At 47.8% G+C, this 17,974-nt stretch overlaps 2 protein-coding genes across 3 annotated transcripts in view; one reads left to right on the top strand and one right to left on the bottom strand.

Moving 5' to 3' along the window:
• The window catches only part of PLAGL2 (PLAG1 like zinc finger 2), a 16,429-nt gene extending 11,963 nt beyond the window's left edge, over window positions 1-4,466 (bottom strand). Inside the window, exons 1-2 of the mRNA XM_084645147.1 lie at window positions 4,322-4,466; window positions 539-926 (exon numbers count right to left, since the gene is read on the bottom strand). Coding sequence (XP_084501273.1) covers window positions 539-801 — 263 coding nt within the window. The 5' untranslated portion in view covers window positions 802-926; window positions 4,322-4,466. The remainder of the gene's footprint in view (window positions 1-538; window positions 927-4,321) is intronic.
• POFUT1 (protein O-fucosyltransferase 1) lies at window positions 4,461-17,974 on the top strand. Of its 2 annotated transcripts, XM_084645148.1 has the most exons (7): window positions 4,465-4,626; window positions 6,144-6,265; window positions 9,972-10,154; window positions 10,913-11,025; window positions 12,488-12,680; window positions 12,959-13,201; window positions 16,117-17,973. In XM_084645148.1, exons 1-7 carry the CDS (start codon window positions 4,527-4,529, stop codon window positions 16,303-16,305), a joined length of 1,143 nt encoding a protein of 380 aa, XP_084501274.1. In that variant the 5' UTR covers window positions 4,465-4,526; the 3' UTR covers window positions 16,306-17,973. The 2 variants fall into 2 exon arrangements, with proteins under 2 accessions (XP_084501275.1, XP_084501274.1); XM_084645149.1 differs by lacking the exon at window positions 10,913-11,025 and having other exon boundaries at window positions 4,461-4,626; window positions 12,488-12,574; window positions 16,117-17,974.

The raw sequence follows: 17,974 nt of genomic DNA, 5'->3' as shown, positions 1-17,974 counted from the left end.
AGAGAGTGGTAACCTGTTGTCACTACCAATTTGGGTTGAATTCTTACTTGAAACTCAGATGGATTTTCTTTACCCTCTCAAACCTTGATCCATCCAGCCTATCTTCACAGTGAACTTATTTAGCAAATTTAATGATCCCATCCCATTCTTCAGCACCAAAGTCTGGCTCTTCATGGCTGACTACTAAGTGGGAGAGAAATGGTCTTTGTGATTAAAGCACTAGACAAGGATTTGAGACCTGAATGCTATTCTTGGCCTTCCACTGTTTGCTTTGTAAGATTAACTTGTGTGCCTCAATATCCTCATCAATAAAACAGAAAATACTTATCCTGGGCCTTAAATTTTAAAGTAATGTGAGGTCTTCAGATGGAAGGGGCTAAAGAAATTCTGTAACACCAGCACTTTACTTGCAAGGTAACAAAGATTTTCCCTCCTCCACCCTGTCACTAGATATGACAAATCCCCAGTGTAGTGGGATTCTCCCAGTCCTATGAGGGGAGAGAACTGTTAATTAGAGGCATTGAGCATAGTCACCTACCTATAGAGCTTGTACTTGGATGCAAAGGCCTTCCCACAGTGCAGCTGAGGGCAGTTGTAAGGTCTCTGCTCCGTATGAGTGAACGTGTGAGTTCTCAGCTTGTCCACATTGGTAAAGGAGGTCCCAGAAATTTCACATTGGCACTTGCCTTGACTTTCAGCCTCTCGACCCCTTTGCCTGGGGACTAATTTCCAGCCTGTCTCCTCCTCCTCCTGCTTTGCATCTTGAATCCAGGTAGGAACACTGGTAAAAAATGCCGTCATGGCAGGCCTAGTAGAACAGGGCCATGTTAAGCAGAACTCGTACCTGTTGGTGACTTGCTGTTACACTGTCCCAGTATAGCTGGAACCTTTGCAATGATATGACTTTAACAGCAAGAAATCTTCATCTGAAACAACAGAACAGGTGGGGTGAGGGTACTGCATCGTTCTAGCTGCGCACCCAAATGGGTACAAATATACCTTAGCAACAGCCTGCATGAAGCCACTCATATTATGCTGGTCCACTGCCATAAGAAATTCTCCTCTGTTTCTCTTGATTACATTTTGTTCTGAATAAACACAATACAACATGGCCTGGTACAAGGGATTGGTTTGAGAGTGCTTCCACTCTGGTAAAATCTGGATGGAAGATTCACCCTGCTAGCCAATCATCCACTCTGTGAGGAGAAATGTTCCTAACAGGCTCGAGCATTCTTAGCACAGAGGGCTACCAAGGAGAGAGAGAAAGTTATTCTCCAGTCTCAGGTCACCTTCTCACCAGTCCTCTTCCTCCCTTAATTTCATGGGGGTCCTAAAGGCACTTGTACTAATCTTTTATGAATAAAATGAGGTGAGGGTTAGAACTTTCCCACGTAACAACCATTATCTGATCACATAACTTAAACTACTGTATTAAAAGTCATCATTGCTGCCTGGTGAATTCATTTCCTCTGAACATAGTGGCTGGTCACGCCTCTACAGCTGTAAACTTGTCATCTTTTTCTCATCTGCTTCTTCAAGCTAACATCCCCTCATCATCCTAGTCCCTTTCTTCATACATTTCACTCTTTTGATTTGCTCTTGGGCTTTGCTGGGCTTCCCTTCTTGCATCATCTGTCGCAGAAATTCCACAATTCAATTATTTATTATTTTTGGTATTCTATAGCTCCCTAGCAGTTGGGTGAGCTGACAAAAGCAGCTCCCGTGGAGCAAATATGTGTTTCTCTAAGTGGGTCAATAAGACAAGCACATATGACTCTCTGAGGGAGGCTGATATAGGCTGCCTCTGTTTCAGAGTTTGACTAGTCTTAGAATTTTCTTTCTACCATACATGGAATTGTTCCTGGCTATCTGGATCAACAAGCCTGCTGTAATGACAGACAGCCCCCCTTTTATAGTCTGACCTGATCTTATACATCATCATGGGCAGTCAAAACATCTGCTTTTCAGCAAAACTACACATTTGACAGTATTCTTATGGATCTTCTGGTTCCTCTTGGACTGTTTCTGCTAGTAGATTAAAACTCTCATGGATTTCTCACTACAGCTCTAATAGGAGATTTGTCTTCAATCTGTCCCCTCTTTTGCCTTCACACGGTTGCCTGTACATCTCCACAACCTCATGTGGCAGGGAAGGGTTAACTTGAATGGCTGTTTTTACCAAAGTCACAGTGGAGTATATCCTCCTCCTTTAAATTTAGCAACATGAGAAACTCTTCTTAAAATAGCATCAAACTCTCTAACCCCTTCTCAATGATTGCATATGAGGGAGGAACTTTGTACCCACACATCAACAGCAGTGCCAGATGTGGGCCAGATCTGCAGCCAGGAAGGGAAAGATCCAGTCCTTCTGTTAAGACAGAGCCCCAGTGAACATTATAAATAGATGAGACAAGAATTGGCCCTGGATACAGGATGAAACCATGACACTACAAATAGTTCCCTCAGACAGGATGGAAAATAGTAGGGATGGGAGGACTCCAGGAGAATTAGTATCTATAAGCATGTTTTGAAGTCATACTAAGAAAGAAAATTTGTTTTTATATAGCTTGAAAACTTTACCAGACACCTATTAGACAGACAGAATACAAAAGAAGCTAAGGTACCCCAATTCTAAAATCCAGTAGCAATGTGCTGGTCCCCCCTCCTCTTTCCCAGTGTGTTCAGGAATCCCACATTTCATGTCAGCTACTGGTTGGCAGGTGTCCCATTATTTTATCTTCATGAAGATATTTATACACTATAATTGTCATCTTTCAACCTTCTTTTTGACAAACTAAACAGACTGAGCTCTTTAAATCCCTCACAAAAGCATTTTCTCCAGCTCTTGAATAATTTTGTGCTCTTTTCTGCACCCTCTCATTCTTAAACATCCTTTTTAAAATATGCACAACAGAATTGCCTGCAGTGTTCTAGTAACTGTCTCACTAATGCTGTATACAGAGGTAAAATAGCATCCCCTTACTCCTAGTCATTATACCTTGTTTATACATCAAAAGAATGCATTAGCCCTTTTTACCACAGTATCACAGCAGGGCTTATGTTGTTTGCTTGTCCACTCTCGACCCTGAATCCTTTTCAGAGTCACTGCTTTCCAGGACACAGTTCCCCACCATTCTGTAGGTATGACCTGCATTCCTTGTTCTTAAATGTACACTTTACTCTGGCTGTATTAAAAAACACAGTTTATTGAAATGGGGCCAGTTTACCAACCAATCCATACTGCATTGTGTAGCAGCCGTGTCTTCCTCCGGATCTACCACTCCACCAATTTGGGTGTCATTAGAAAATTTTATCAGTAATTTAGAAGTCACTTCCGCATCATAGATGAAAATGTTGAACAGCATCGGACCTAGAACCGATTGCTACAGAACCCCATTTTAAAGACCTCCAGCCGATGATGATTCCTCACCAACAAATACCATGAAGCTATCAGTTCTTAATCCATTCAACATGTGATTTACTGATCTTGTATAGTGCTTTATTTTAAAACTGAAATGCCACGCCGTTATAAGTTAAATACCTCACACAACTGCATATATTACATCTTTATTAATAACTCCTACCTCCCTCACCATGCCTATCTAGCTACCTTCATCAACTCAACTCCTTCCTCCCTTCTCCCAAAGAATGGAATCAAATCTGACAAGGCCTATGTCCCATAAAACCATGTTGAACGTTGGCTGGCATTTAATTATATTCCTGATCTTCATCATTTACACCGCCGACCCCATGACCAGTGTCCCGGACTGGCGGCCGGCTAACCAGCCCCTCCGCTACCACCTGCTCCTTTCGCACGGCGGGCACAACGTTTGGGAGAGGCCAAAGGGCAGGACTGAAGCGCGGGCTGCGGGGCCGGAGATCCGACAGGCAGCCGGCGCTGGCGCGGAAGAACGGACCCAGGGGCGAGCGGGGCCGCGAAGGCTGGCCGCGGGGCCGCGGGGCCGGGGCCAAGGTCGGGCTCCGGCGGGCCACGAGCTCTCTGCGCCCCCCGCAGCCCGGAGTCCAGGCCCACCCCGGGCGGAGCGGGACCAGGGCAGCGGCGGGGAGGCGGATTCCCCGGCCCGGGCTCGCCGCAGGCCGGCGGGGCTCTCGCGCCGCCCAGGGAAGGGCTCGGGGCTCCACGGCCCGGGCCCGGGGGCAGGAGGCGGCACCGGCTCCGCGCGCGGGGCTCCCCGTCCGCCACAGCCCCGCGCGGGGGGGGGGGCGTCGGGGGGGGTCCGGGCTGGCCCCGGCGGCGCGGAGAGACGCCCGCTGGCGGGGGGCGTGGCTTGGCAGGCTCCTCCCCGGTCCCCGCACTCACCCCGGTCCCCCGGGCCCCGCCAGGCTCGGCTCCGGCTCAGGCCCCGGCGGCCCCATTGTGCGGGGCATTGTGGGAGTGACGCCGCGCTCGCTCGCGCTCCTTCCGCCTCTATGGTGCCCTCCCCTCCCCCGGCCTAGAGCGCCCCTTCCGTCCCGGAGCCCGGTGCATGCCGGGATAGGCCTCCCGCCCCGCTGGTTCCGCGGCGATGGTGGGGGCTCTCGGGCTCCGGCTCCTGCTGCTGGCGAGCGGCGCGGCGGCGCCCGCCTGGGACCCCGCCGGTTACCTGCTCTATTGCCCCTGCATGGGTGAGACCTTCTCTGCGGGGCCCCCCGTGCGTCCCCCTCCCCGGGCCCCTGCCCCCAGAGCCGCCGCCGCCCCCCCCCGTGCGTCCCCCTCCCCGGGCCCCTGCCCCCAGAGCCGCCGCCCCGCCCCCCCCCGTGCGTCCCCCTCCCCGGGCCCCTGCCCCCAGAGCCGCCGCCCCGCCCCCCCCCCGTGCGTCCCCCTCCTCGGGCCCCTGCCCACAGAGCCGCCGCCCCGCCCCCCCCCGTGCGTCCCCCTCCTCGGGCCCCTGCCCACAGAGCCGCCGCCCCCCCCCGTGCGTCCCCCTCCCCGGGCCCCTGCCCCCAGAGCCGCCGCCCCGCCCCCCCCCGTGCGTCCCCCTCCCCGCCCCCCCCCGTGCGTCCCCCTCCCCGGACCTCTGCCCCCAGAGCCGCCGCCCCCCCCCGTGCGTCCCCCTCCCCGGTCCCCTGCCCCCAGAGCCGCCGCCGACGCCCCCCCCCGGTCCCCTGCCCCCAGAGCCGCCGCCGCCGCCCCCCCGTGCGTCCCCCTCCCCGGGCCCCTGCCCCCAGAGCCGCTGCGTCCCCCTCCCCGGGTCCCTGCCCCCAGAGCCGCCGCCCCGCCCCCCCCCCGTGCGTCCCCCTCCCCGGGCCCCTGCCCACAGAGCCGCCGCCCCGCCCCCCCCCCGTGCGTCCCCCTCCCCGGGCCCCTGCCCCCAGAGCCGCCGCCGCCCCCCCCCCGTGCGTCCCCCTCCCCGGGCCCCTGCCCCCAGAGCCGCCGCCGACGCCCCCCCCCCGGTCCCCTGCCCCCAGAGCCGCCGCCGCCGCCCCCCCGTGCGTCCCCCTCCCCGGGCCCCTGCCCCCAGAGCCGCTGCGTCCCCCTCCCCGGGCCCCTGCCCCCAGAGCCGCCGCCGGGCCCCTGCCCCCAGAGCCGCCGCCCCGCGCCCCCCCCGTGCGTCCCCTTCCCCGGGCCCCTGTCCCCAGAGCCGCCGCCGGGCCCCTGTCCCCAGAGCCGCCGCCGGGCCCCTGTCCCCAGAGCCGCCGCCGGGCCCCTGCCCCCAGAGCCGCCGCCGCCGCCCCCCCCGTGTGCCCCTCTCGGGCCCCTGCCCCCCCAGACCCCTCTTGTGTCCCCACTCCTGGATCCTGCGCCCCACTCCCCCCGCGATTTCCCCCTTTCCAGGTTCCAGCCCCTTCGGAGCTCCCCCAGTGTCCGTCTCCCACTGGGGACATTCTTTTCTCTTGCAATCAGACTTTCAGCCCCAGGGACTCAACTCCCCACATCCACTCTTCCTTCCTCCCTTCTCCCACCCCAACAGCCCCTCCTTGCATCACCCTTCACCCCTGCCCCTTTCCCACCTGGGCCTTCCCTCATCCCATCCTCAGCCTGCCGTGGGTCCCAGATCTCCCCCAGATCCCTGTAATTCCTGAAAACCTTCACTTTTTTGATGACCCAGAGATGGGGGAGGGCATGGAGTTGTAGTGAGTCTTTGTGGCAACATGGGCATCTCTGATTTGGCCAATAAATCCAGATCTTGACACTTTTTTAGGGAGATTTGGGAATCAGGCGGATCATTTCCTGGGCTCCTTGGCGTTTGCCAAGACTCTGAATCGTACCCTGGCTGTGCCTCCCTGGATTGAGTACCGACACCACAGGCCTCCCTATACTAATGTAAGTCCTGATCAGCCCATCCATACTTTGATGTTGAAACCATGCGAACGTGTCCCTCTCGCTGCTGGTGTGGTGCCATGTAGGTTTGCATGCATGTTCCTGATAAATACATTCAGCACAACTTAATATAACAACTGGGGCCAAACATGCTGAATGCTATACAGGCATAGAGAAAAAAATACCCTCTGCTCCAAATAATCTAATATTCTAGGGAGACAGGCTTCTACATAGCTATTTGTGTATTTACATAATGGCTCTGGTTCTTGGCTTTGAACTGTGTGCTCCATGATGTACAAGACACAAAATAAAGACAGTCTCTGCTGCAGAGAGCTTGTGTTCTGGAAGAGAGAGGATGTGCTGGTGCACAATATATAAAGGGACTCCTGAGTTTGGTGATCTCAGACTAGCTCCCACTGCACAGATGTTGCATGACTCCGCTGGCACTAACTGACCCCATTATCGCCCGATTCAGCAGAGGGGCCAAGATTTGAATGGACTGTGGGGACTGAATTTCCATCATGCTGGTAGAAATGGTCCCTCCAGCTAAGGCACATTGCCAGGGTAATGTGGGGATTCTTGCCCTGTTGTTTGCATGCACCGAACCTGTTCTATGGATACCCGGAGGATTTTAGACTTTGGGGCTATTAAGTTAGCTCCTTTCACCACCAGTACGCTCTCTTGCACCAAAGATACTGAATGTGAATAAAAACATGGCATCTCACGGGTTGTTTTTTTAAAAGTCCCACGTGTCCTAGTTAACATAGTCAGTGTTCTCATGGGAAAACGTTATTAATGAGGGGTTTGTATCAGCTGCTGAACTCTGCATCCTTGTAACAGGGGCCCAGTGCTACTTTTTATATAAGTATCACCCTGTTGTAAATGGGGTATAAAAGTCAAGATCATAACTAGTGATCACAGGGGTGCCTCTCACAAGCCAGCCTGGATGTTGATGCTGCATTTGATGATTCCATTAGTTGATGTTAAGGATACACACTGGTTATTTTCTCTTTATAGTAGCTTTGCCTTTATATAGTCCATTTCATCTGAACATGTCAAAGCACATTATAAACATTGAGCCACATAAATTACATAATAACTTTACACAGCTTTCCCATCTGTAAAATAGGGATAATACTGACGTGCTATACAAGGTTTAATCAGATACTGTTTGTAAGGGGCATTGAGGAAAAATGTAAGTGCCTATTCTTTATGTCTCTAGGTCTCAGCATGCCAGTGGTGGAGCTGGGAACCCAGGAGTCCTGACTTAAAGTCCCCTCTTCTAATCTCTAGATTAAAACTTTTTAAAACATAGTAAGAAAACTCAAAAAGTGCCTTAAAAAACAGAGAACCAAAAAAGTGTCACTGTGGTTAATCAACAAAGTAGAAGAAGTGGAGAGAGGCAAAAAGGCACCCTTTAAAAAATAGAAGTTAAATCCTAGTGAGGAAAATAGAAAGGAGCGTAAACTCTGGCAAGTGAAGTGTAAAAATACAATGAGGAGGCCAAAAAAGAATTTGAGGAACAGCTGGCCAAAGACTCAAAAAGTAATAGCAACATTTTTTTAAAGTATATCAGAAGCGGGAAGCCTGGTAAGCCACCTGTGGGGCCACTGGACGATCAAGATGCTAAAGGAGCCCTCAAGGATGATCGGGCCATTGCGGAGAAACTAAATGAATTCTTTGCATCGGTCTTCACGGCTGAGGATATGAGGGAAATTTCCAAACCTGAGTCATTTTTTTTAGGTGACAAATCTGAGGAACTGTCCCAGATTGAGATATCATTAGAGGAGGTTTCAGAACAAATTGATAAACTAAATGGTAATAAGTCACCAGTACCAGAGGGTATTTACCCAAGAGTTCTGAAGGAACTCAAATGTGAAATTGCAGAGCCACTAACTGTAGTTTGTAACCTGTCATTTAAATCAGCTTCTGTACCAAATGACTGGAGCATAGCTAATGTGATGCCAATTTTTAAAAAGGGCTCCAGAGGTGATCCCGGTAATTACAGGCCAGTAAGCCTGACTTCAGTACCAGGCAAACTGGTTGAAACTACAGTAAAGAACAAAATTGTCAGACACATAGATGAACATAATTTGTTGGGGAAGAGTCAACTTGGTTTTTGTAAAGGGAAATCATGCCTCACCAATCTACTAGAATCTACTAGTAGAATCTGCTCTTTTTTTGAGGGGGGTTAACAAGCATGTGGACAAGGGGGATCCAGTGGATATAGTGTACTTAAATTTTCAGAAAGCCTTTGACAAGGTCCCTCACCAAAGGCTCTTAAGCAAAGTAAGCTGTCATGGGATAAGAGGGAAGGTCCTCTCATGGATTGGTAACTCGTTAAAAGATAGGAAACAAAGGGTAGGAATAAATGGTCAGTTTTCAGAATGGAGAGAGGTAAATAGTGATGTCCCCCAGGAGTCTCCACTGGGACCAGTCCTATTCAACATATTCATAAATGATCTGGAAAAAGGGGTAAACAGTGAGGTGGCAAAATTTGCAGATGATACAAAACTACTCAAGATAGTTAAGTCCCAAACAGACTGCGAAGAGCTACAAAAGGATCTCACAAAACTGGGTGACTGGGCAACAAAATGGCAGATGAAACTCACCGTTGATAAATGCAAAGTAATACACATTGGAAAACATAATCCCAACTATACATATAAAATGATGGGGTCTAAAGTAGCTGTTACTAATCAAGAAAGAGATCTTGCAGTCATTGTGGATAGTTCTCTGAAAACGTCTACTCAATGTGCAGTGGCAGTCAAAAAAGTGAACAGAATGTTGGGAATCATTAAGAATGGGATAGATAAAAAGACAGAAAATGATGTTGCCTCTCTATAAATCCATGGGACGCTCACATCTTGAATACTGTGTGCAGACGTGGTCGCACCATCTCAAAAAATATGTATTGGAATTGGACAAGGTTCAGAAAAGGGCAACAAAAATGATTAGGGGTATGGAATGGCTTCCATATGAGGAGAGATTAATAAGACTTGGACTTTTCAGCTTGGAGAAGAGATGACTAAGGGGGGCTATGACAGAGGTCTATAAATTCATGACTGGTGTGGAGAAAGTAAATAAGGAAGTGTTATTTACTCCTTGTAACACAAGAACTAGGGGCCACCCAATGAAATTAATAGGCAGCAGGTTTAAAACAAAAGGAAATATGTCTTCACACAACGCACACTCAACATGTGGAACTTGTTACCAGAGAATTTTGTGAAGGCCAAGACTATAACAGAGTTCAAAAAAGAACTAGATAAGTTCATGAAGGATAGGTCCATCAATGGCTATTACCCAGGATGGAGAGGGATGGTGTGCCTAGCCTCTGTTTGCTAGAAGCTGGGAATGGGCGACAAGGGATGGATCACTTGATGATTACCTGTTCTGTTCATTCCCTCTGAGGCATCTGGCACTGGCCACTGTTGGAAGACAGGATACTGGGCTAGATGGACCTTTGGTCTGACCCAGTATGGCCGTTCTTATGTAGGTAGCCATGTTTCCCCCCATCAAATTCTATAGAGTTGTGGATTCTAAAGCATTTGTTTACTTGGATCATAAGATGTCCTGAGCTGTTCATCCTGCCATTACTGAATGAGTAAAAGCATACAGACGGCAGTGTTTTCTATTGATTTGAGTAGAGATTTAGCTGGAACTGACTTCCAATTGCACTATGAGTAGATCTAATTTCTCTCATTCACAGATGCATGTTTCCTACAAGGAATACTTCAAGCTGGAACCTCTCTTAGAATATCACCGGGTTATCAGCTTGGAGGACTTCATGAAGCAATTAGCACCCATTCACTGGCCCCCTGGCAAGCGAGTGGCTTACTGCTTTGAAGTAGCAGCTCAGAGAAGCAGTGACAAAAGGACTTGTCCCATGAAGGTAATTGTCTCACTCCTGTTTTGCTAGCTTAGGTCAGAGGAATGATTGAGTCTGAGACTGGTATTTATTTGCTATTCTGGGACCTTCCTAAGGCTTGGTGTCCTAGATCACTGTACAGGGCACTTCTTCCCCTGCCTATCCCTTTGGGCATTGCATTCCAGATTATTCACTCTCCCGAGCATTTCAGGCACTCCATCCATGTGCTGCTTTTCCACTAGAACCCATCTGTGAGGTACTTACATTCAGGTCTGGTGGTGACAGTGAAGGGTTGGGAGTCAATAGGGTTGTATGTTTAAGTGTGTATTTATCATATTCACAGTAATTATAATTTTAGGTAAAAACAAGACCTTAACCAAAAAAAGCAGGTATTCCACTGGCCTTTTACCCAGATATCACATCCACACAGCAATTATCCCCAACTGATTTTAAAAGTCCGGCTCCTTCAGGACAAACGGTCACTGGGCACCAGACCCCTGTTACTTGATATATTTTAGGACAGCTTTTGGAATAGTCTTTTATTTTAATACAGGGGTCTCCTCAGTTTATCTACTCCTTCCCAGCAAGTTGTTAGATGGTAAGCATACCAGACTGCCATCAACCCCCTGGTAAGCTTGTCTTTCTGTTGCAGAATTCTGGCTGCAGACCTCTCCAGGTCCTCCACTTTTTAGATTCCAGCTCTAAGGGCAGGTATCCTGTTAACTGCACGTGCCCAGGGCTCCATGTGCTGTGGTGAATGAGCAGCTATCTTTGTTTTGCAGGATGGAAATCCCTTTGGTCCATTTTGGGATCAATTCAACGTGGACTTCAATAGGTCTGAGCTCTTCGGGGGCATTTCCTTCAGTCTGTCTTACAAGGACCACTGGATCCAAAGGTAGCAAGAGCCTGGGGAAGCTGTGCACCATGGTGGAGTAGAGATGCCAATAGCTGAACTTGTGTAGGCACTTGGAGTGGCTCTCTCAGGGACACGCTCACTCTAGTCACACCATAGAGCCCTGATGTCATTTGGGATGGCTTGAAGTGATAGTTTAACATTTCAGTTAGGAGTGTGTAACCTTGAGACAAAAACCTTGAAGCCGTTTCCATGGTCAGTTGGCCCAACGCTGTGTTCCTATTCACAGTATTAGGTGTGAAGTATGTAAGGCTGAGCGACTTGCCAGCCTGTAAGTGATAACATTTAACTACCGTGTTTATTGGCTGAGTCTTTAGTTGCTCTTCAGAAGTAAATCAGAAATAATTCAGGTCTCAGCTGATGAACAAAGATCACACTACACTAAACTTCTGTCCAATATCTTCCTGTTATCAGAGCCACAAGTGGCCTAATATTTATTACTGCAGTGGGCCTGTGCATCAGAACTACTTTAACTTGGAGTGAGAAACACTAAAGAGTACTTACAACTGATCCACTGCCATGAATGTCAAGGCTGTCTTATCATTGTTCTGTCCCTCAAATTGCATTAATTCACTTCTGATTTACTGTTGAGTCTGAGGTAAAAAGCAGTGTCTTGACACTGAGTTGTGAAAAATTCATATGCTGAAATGGTGAAGATTCATTTTTTCTGACAGCAAGAGTGATAGGCACTGTTATATTTCAGTTTGCATGATGGTTTCCATTCTAATCCACTGTATAAAAAAGTACTTTTTATACCAAGCTCATAAAGTGCACAGCTAAGGGTGGCTACACCGTCGATGTAGGGCTAACTAGCTATGCACTGAAACTTGTAGTGCAGGAGTGGAGGCTAGGGTTCAGTTCCTACATCTCTCATGTGGTTGTTCTAAGGTGCACACAGGCTAGACTCCTCCTTGCACCTCTGAAGCCCACAAGATGGGAAGAGTAGGAATTTCTCTAGGGAGAGCTGGCCAGAGCTTGCAAGGGCAATGAATGGGGATGAGGTATGGAGAGACCCAAGGACAAGTGAGAGAACTGCAAGGATGGTGAGGGTGAGAAGGCATTTTGTTTGTTCTTGAGAATGTCAGTGATCATGTAATTAACAACTGAATCCTAATGCATGTCCCCAAAGGGGTGGAGTTAAAATCATTCAGGCAGCTCTAATTTTGGCAATTCTTGATTATGAGTGGCTATCCATGTAATCTCTTCATAGTTTTTAGTCTGGAATTACACCTACTGCTTGAACAACTTGTTTGGTTGTTGGTTCACTGGACTTCTATAATGCAGGATTGCTCAGTTCTTTCCATTCCATGGAGTAACTGTCTTTTCTGATTTACCCTGGCACTCTGACAAGGCCAAAAGATTTCCTGCATACCTGTTTCTTTTTCCTTCTCTTTCCCAGAGATGCTGAAAACATATGGAGCTCCTGTCTTGTTTCTCCTTCCAGGTTTCCACCATCAGAGCACCCTGTTCTTGCCCTACCTGGAGCTCCAGCCCAGTTTCCAGTCTTAGAGGAGCATCGGCCTCTGCACAAGTATGTTGTGTGGTCTGATGAGATGGTGCAGAAGGGAGAGGCCTATATTCATTCTCTCCTGGTTAGACCCTATGTAGGAATTCATCTGCGGATCGGCTCTGACTGGGTATGACTCTTATGCTCTTACGTAGATTTCAGTGGGTCTGGTGCAGGCAGCCAGTGTCATCACCACACAACTGGACTGGCAGCCACCATCCCTATAGAAAGTATACTAAAAGAGAAACAGAGGAGCACTGATGTGGTCAGTCATTCTGAGATGAGTCTAAACCTAGTTTGCACTCAATAACTGGCTGTGTTTATATACTAGAAATGCTGGCTGTGTTGGAGTCAGTTCTTAGCTGTTGTCGTTCACATATGGCATTCTCTCTTTTTGTCCCCTAATAGAAGAATGCATGTAAAATGCTGAAGGATGGGACGGCTGGATCACACTTCATGGCTTCGCCACAGTGCGTGGGCTATGACCGAAACAATGCTGTGCCTCTCACAATGGACATGTGCCTGCCAGACCTGAAGGAGATCAAGCGTGCACTCAAGCTCTGGGTGAAGACTGTGGAAGCTATGTCTGTCTACATTGCCACTGATTCTGAGCCCTACACTACAGAAATACAGCAGCTTTTCAAAGGAAAGGTAAGTCTTTCAGACTCTCAGACTGACAGGACTGCTCTATCACAGAATCATAGAATATCAGGGTTGGAAGGGACCTCAGGAGGTCATCTAGTCCAACCCCCCACTCAAAGCAGGACCAATCCCTAATTTTTTCTCCAGATCCCTAAATGGCCCCCTCAAGGATTGAACTCACAACCATGGGGTTAGCAGGCCAGTGCTCAAACCACTGAGCTATCCTTCCCCTCCCCCCCGATACCAGGGTTGGAAGGGACCTGAAGAGGTCATCTAGTCTAACCCCCTGCTCAGAGCAGGACCAATCCCCAATTTTTGCCCCAGATCCCAAATGGCCCTCTCAAGGATTGAACTCACAACCCTGGGTTTAGCAGGCCAATGCTCAAACCACTGAGCTATCCCCTCCGGCTAGTGCAACACCTGCTGCTGCTGCAGCATGCTCTGGACATTTGATTGTCTCGTGTGTGTTCAGTGAAATTAAGACTGACTGATTAACAGATGTCAGGAAATACTTTGTGCCCTGGTGCTGCACTAAAATTGTGGTAGATAGTTTAGTGAGTGTCAAAGGATTGGATGTTTATTGGCTTGATCCTTTGAGGTTCTGAGTGTCATAAGAATTTGGACGCTCAGAACCTTGCAGACTTGGGTCCTATATAAATAACCCTAACATTTTAACAATCCCAGCACTCTCCCCTTTCCCATCAGTTGGGGTGGGGTACATCAGTTTTCACCCAGGCATTGTCCCTGGGCAGTGGAGCCCTAGCCCACATCTTAATGTAGTGGGAGAAATTGATGAGATATATTAGAAAAAAGACGTTTGGGAGGAACAGAAAATATGGTAGCACAGATATTTTCCACCCTGGCTAGTAGGTTTACTACTTGGGCTAATAAGTGTCAGGTAAAATTTCCAAGTCCTTCTAGTTTAGATCAGTGTGAACTTCAGGGACTGCTATCCTTCATATTAGGAAAGTTAATTACTGGTACATGGAATGAGAAGTGGGCTTTACCCACAGCAACAATATTAAAGTACTAAGGGTCCTTTGAAGAATTCAGCTTCCTCCAGAACTAAAAGATCCAGTCCTGTGTGTTGGCAAGGACTTGAGCTGAATTGAGATGCCTATGTAATAGCAAAAAGAATGAGGAGTACTTGTGGCACCTTAGAGACTAACAAATTTATTTGAGCATAAGCTTTCATGGGCTAAAACCCACTTCATCGGATGTACGCAGTGGAAAATACAGTAGGAAGATATATATTGTGACAGGGTCGGGCCAGATGGCTACAAGAGAGTAATAGAAGACAGATATATTAGCCCCAGGTTAAGTAGGTCCCTTTTCCTGGGTAAGGTAACAGGGAAGGTTTTTTTGAACAATCAGGAACCTTCTGGAGACAATTAAGACAGAGAGGCTGATTAGAACACCTGCAGCCAATCAAGAAGCTGTTAGAATCAATTAAGGCAGGCTAATCAGGGCACCTGGGTTTAAAAAGGAGCTCACTTCACTTTGTGGTGCACGTGTGAGGGGCTGGGAGCGAGAACGCGGACTGTTGGAAGACTGAGGAGTACAAGCATTATCAGACACCAGGAGGAAGGACCTATGGTGAGAATAAAGAAGGTGTTGGGAGGAGGCCATGGGGAAGTAGCCCAGGGAGTTGTAGCTGTCGCACAGCTGTTCCAGGGGGCACTCTAGACAACTGCATTCCACAGGGCCCTGGGCTGGAACCCGGAGTAGAGGGCGGACCTGGGTTCCCCCCAAACCTCCCAACTCCTGGTCAGACACAGGAGGAGTCGACCTGGACTGTGGGTTCAGAAAAACGGCCAAGCTGAGGGCTGCTGTGAAGCTCCAAGGCGAGCAAATCCGCCAGTAAGCGCAAGACCCACCAAGGTAGAGGAGGAACTTTGTCACAACACACACACACATACACACACCCCTGAAGCAAATACTCACCAGCAACCACACACCAAAAACACTAACCCAGGAACCTGTCCTTGCAACAAAGCCCGTTGCCAACTCTGTCCACATATCTATACAGGGGACACCATCATAGGACCTAATCACATCAGCCACACTATCAGAGGCTCGTTCACCTGCACATCTACCAATGTGATATATGGCATCATGTGCCAGCAATGCCCCTCTGCCATGTACATTGGCCAAACTGGACATTCTCTACGTAAAAGAATAAATGGACACAAATCAGACGTCAAGAATTATAACATTCAAAAACCAGTCGGAGAACACTTCGATCTCTCTGGTCACTCGATTACAGACCGAAAAGTGGCAATACCACAACAAAAAGACTTCAAAAACAGACTCCGAGAGACTGCTGAATTGGAATTAATTTGCAAACTGGACACCATTAAATTAGGCTTGAATAAAGACTGGGAGTTGATGGGTCATTACACAAAGTTAAAATTATTTTCCCATGCTTATTTTTCCCCCGACTGTTACTCACACCTTCTTGTCAGCTGTTGGAAATGGGCCATCCTGATTATCACTACAAAAGGTTTTTTTCTCCTGCTGATAATAGCCCACCTTAACTGATCACTCTTGTTATAGTGGGTATGGCAACATCCATTTTTTCATGTTCACTCTGTGTGTGTATATCTTCCTACTGTATTTTCCACTGCATGCATCCAATGAAGTGGGTTTCAGCCCACGAAAACTTGTGCTCAGATAAATGGGTTAGTCTCCAAGGTGCCACAAGTCCTCCTGTTCTTTTTGCGGGTACAGACCAACGCGGCTCCCACTCTGAAACCTGTCACTATGTAATACTAGTACTTGCTGGAGCCTTTGAAAGGGGAAGTTTAGATTGATTCCAGTTTGTATCCATTTGCTATGTTACGGCCAGGACTCTTCTGCTCTGGGACTATCTATTCTGTACAGTGATGTCTGGATTAACTTGTTCTTCCCCTTTCACTTTGCAGATCAAAGTGGTGAATTTGCAGCCCGAAGTGGCCCAGTTAGACTTGTATGTCCTTGGCCAATCTGACCATTTTATTGGGAACTGTGTCTCTTCATTTACTGCCTTTGTGAAACGAGAACGTGATGTGCATGGGCAGTCCTCCTCATTTTTTGGCATGGACCACCCTCCAAGGCTGCGGGATGAATTCTGATCAGGAGAGGAAGAGGCAGATTTTGATTGTTCCTGTAGCTCTGAACACTAGTGCACTGTCAGCAGACGCACCATGATAAAAATGTCATCTTAGGACATTCAGTTCCACTATGACAGGCCTGTCCCCAGTAATTCCATGATGCCAGCATAAGATTAGAAATAGAAAGTGAATTTTAAACCATGGGGTGACCTCTTGTAGGAAACCTTCCATTTTCATTATTTGGGATTTATCAGCCATCACAATCTGATCATGGCTCATATTCCCCTCTCTTCATTTCCCATATCTTATTGTTTCTCCTGCAAGTGCTGGGAAGCATCTTGTGATGCACCTTGGATGACAGGTGCTCAAGAAGTGCAAACTAGTATTACAAGGGAGCATGGTCCATGAAAAGGAACGTTGCCTAAAGCTGAGAACTGAGCATCAGAAGATCTGAGTTTTATTTCGAGGACTGCTGCTGTCTGATATGGGCAAGTCACCTCTGTGCCTCAGTTTCCCATCTGTAAAATGGGTTTAATACTTCTACCTCCCCAGAGTGTTGAGACCAAATTTAATAATGTCTGTAAATTACTTTGAGATCTCCAAAGGGTGCTGCAGAAGTATGGCGATGTTATATCATAATGACGCAGTTGTCTGCTTAGTACCTGCGCTGACCAGGGCACACAGAACACTGATGGGGGCAATCTCCTTTAGCTTGTCATGGGCTGGTGTTTTATGATTTCATAGCTGTTCTCTCTTGCTCTGAGAGGGGGATTATGATATTCAGTCACAGGGACCTGTGGAGATCAGTAAATATTAGAAGCTAATATTTTTAAATGAAACTGAAATTTTAAAATAACCTCAATAAAGCATTAGGAGGCGGTATGGTGGGCTTTTATGCCATGTAGGTTTGTGATAAGGGTTTTTCTTCATTTTCTCACAAAGGGCCCTCTCCATTGACAGCAAAATCTGGTCCACAGTGATTGTTCCCATTAAATTGATTAGGGACATTGTTCCTTTGCAGTGAGATGCTAACAGAAACCTGGATTAAGACTTTTGACCAGTTCAGTTTAATTTTGCATGGGTGACTGTGATGATCCACATCACTATGTCTGCATGTAACAGCCTTGATTGGACTAAGGCCTCTTGTTACTCCTGTGGCTGTTTGTAAATTATTGAGTTTTGGCACTCACTCCCTTTTCAATACTGATTAGTTGTATAGCTAGGGCTTGCATCTGGGGAACTCTCTCATATCTGAGCATTTTTCTTTGGTTTAATACTCTGTCTCCCCTTATTTGTGTTCCTGTGGCTTATAGTGAATGTCAGAGGAGTTGAGGCCCATGTTAAATTGGCTAACGAAGGTGTTGTGTCAATATACACTAGCCTCGTGCTTTTCAGTGCTAACTTTCAAAAATGTGTCCGATTTGGTCACTTCAGTGGTGCTAACTGTGAGCAGGTTTTAGGCTAGCTGGGGATTTATGTAACTCTGGAAGCTCATAAACCTAAGCAGTTTAGATCCATCAGTATTTTCCTCCAATTTATGGTGGTATTGAAAGATGCAATCAAAGGCTGCATTGATTAGGAATGGCGAATGATTGAGACTGATTACTGAGATTTGAAAAATATCATGGTTTAGAAGATGTATTTTGACTTAAGGAGCATTGAAAAGAAAATTTTTTGTATTTTTTTTCAT

Source organism: Lepidochelys olivacea, assembly GCF_965140295.1.
Source record: "Lepidochelys olivacea isolate rLepOli2 genome assembly, chromosome: 13".
NCBI lineage: Eukaryota > Metazoa > Chordata > Testudines > Cheloniidae > Lepidochelys > Lepidochelys olivacea.
The sequence above is the reverse complement of the archived record's forward strand: the minus strand, read 5'-3'. Positions and strand labels throughout refer to the sequence as shown.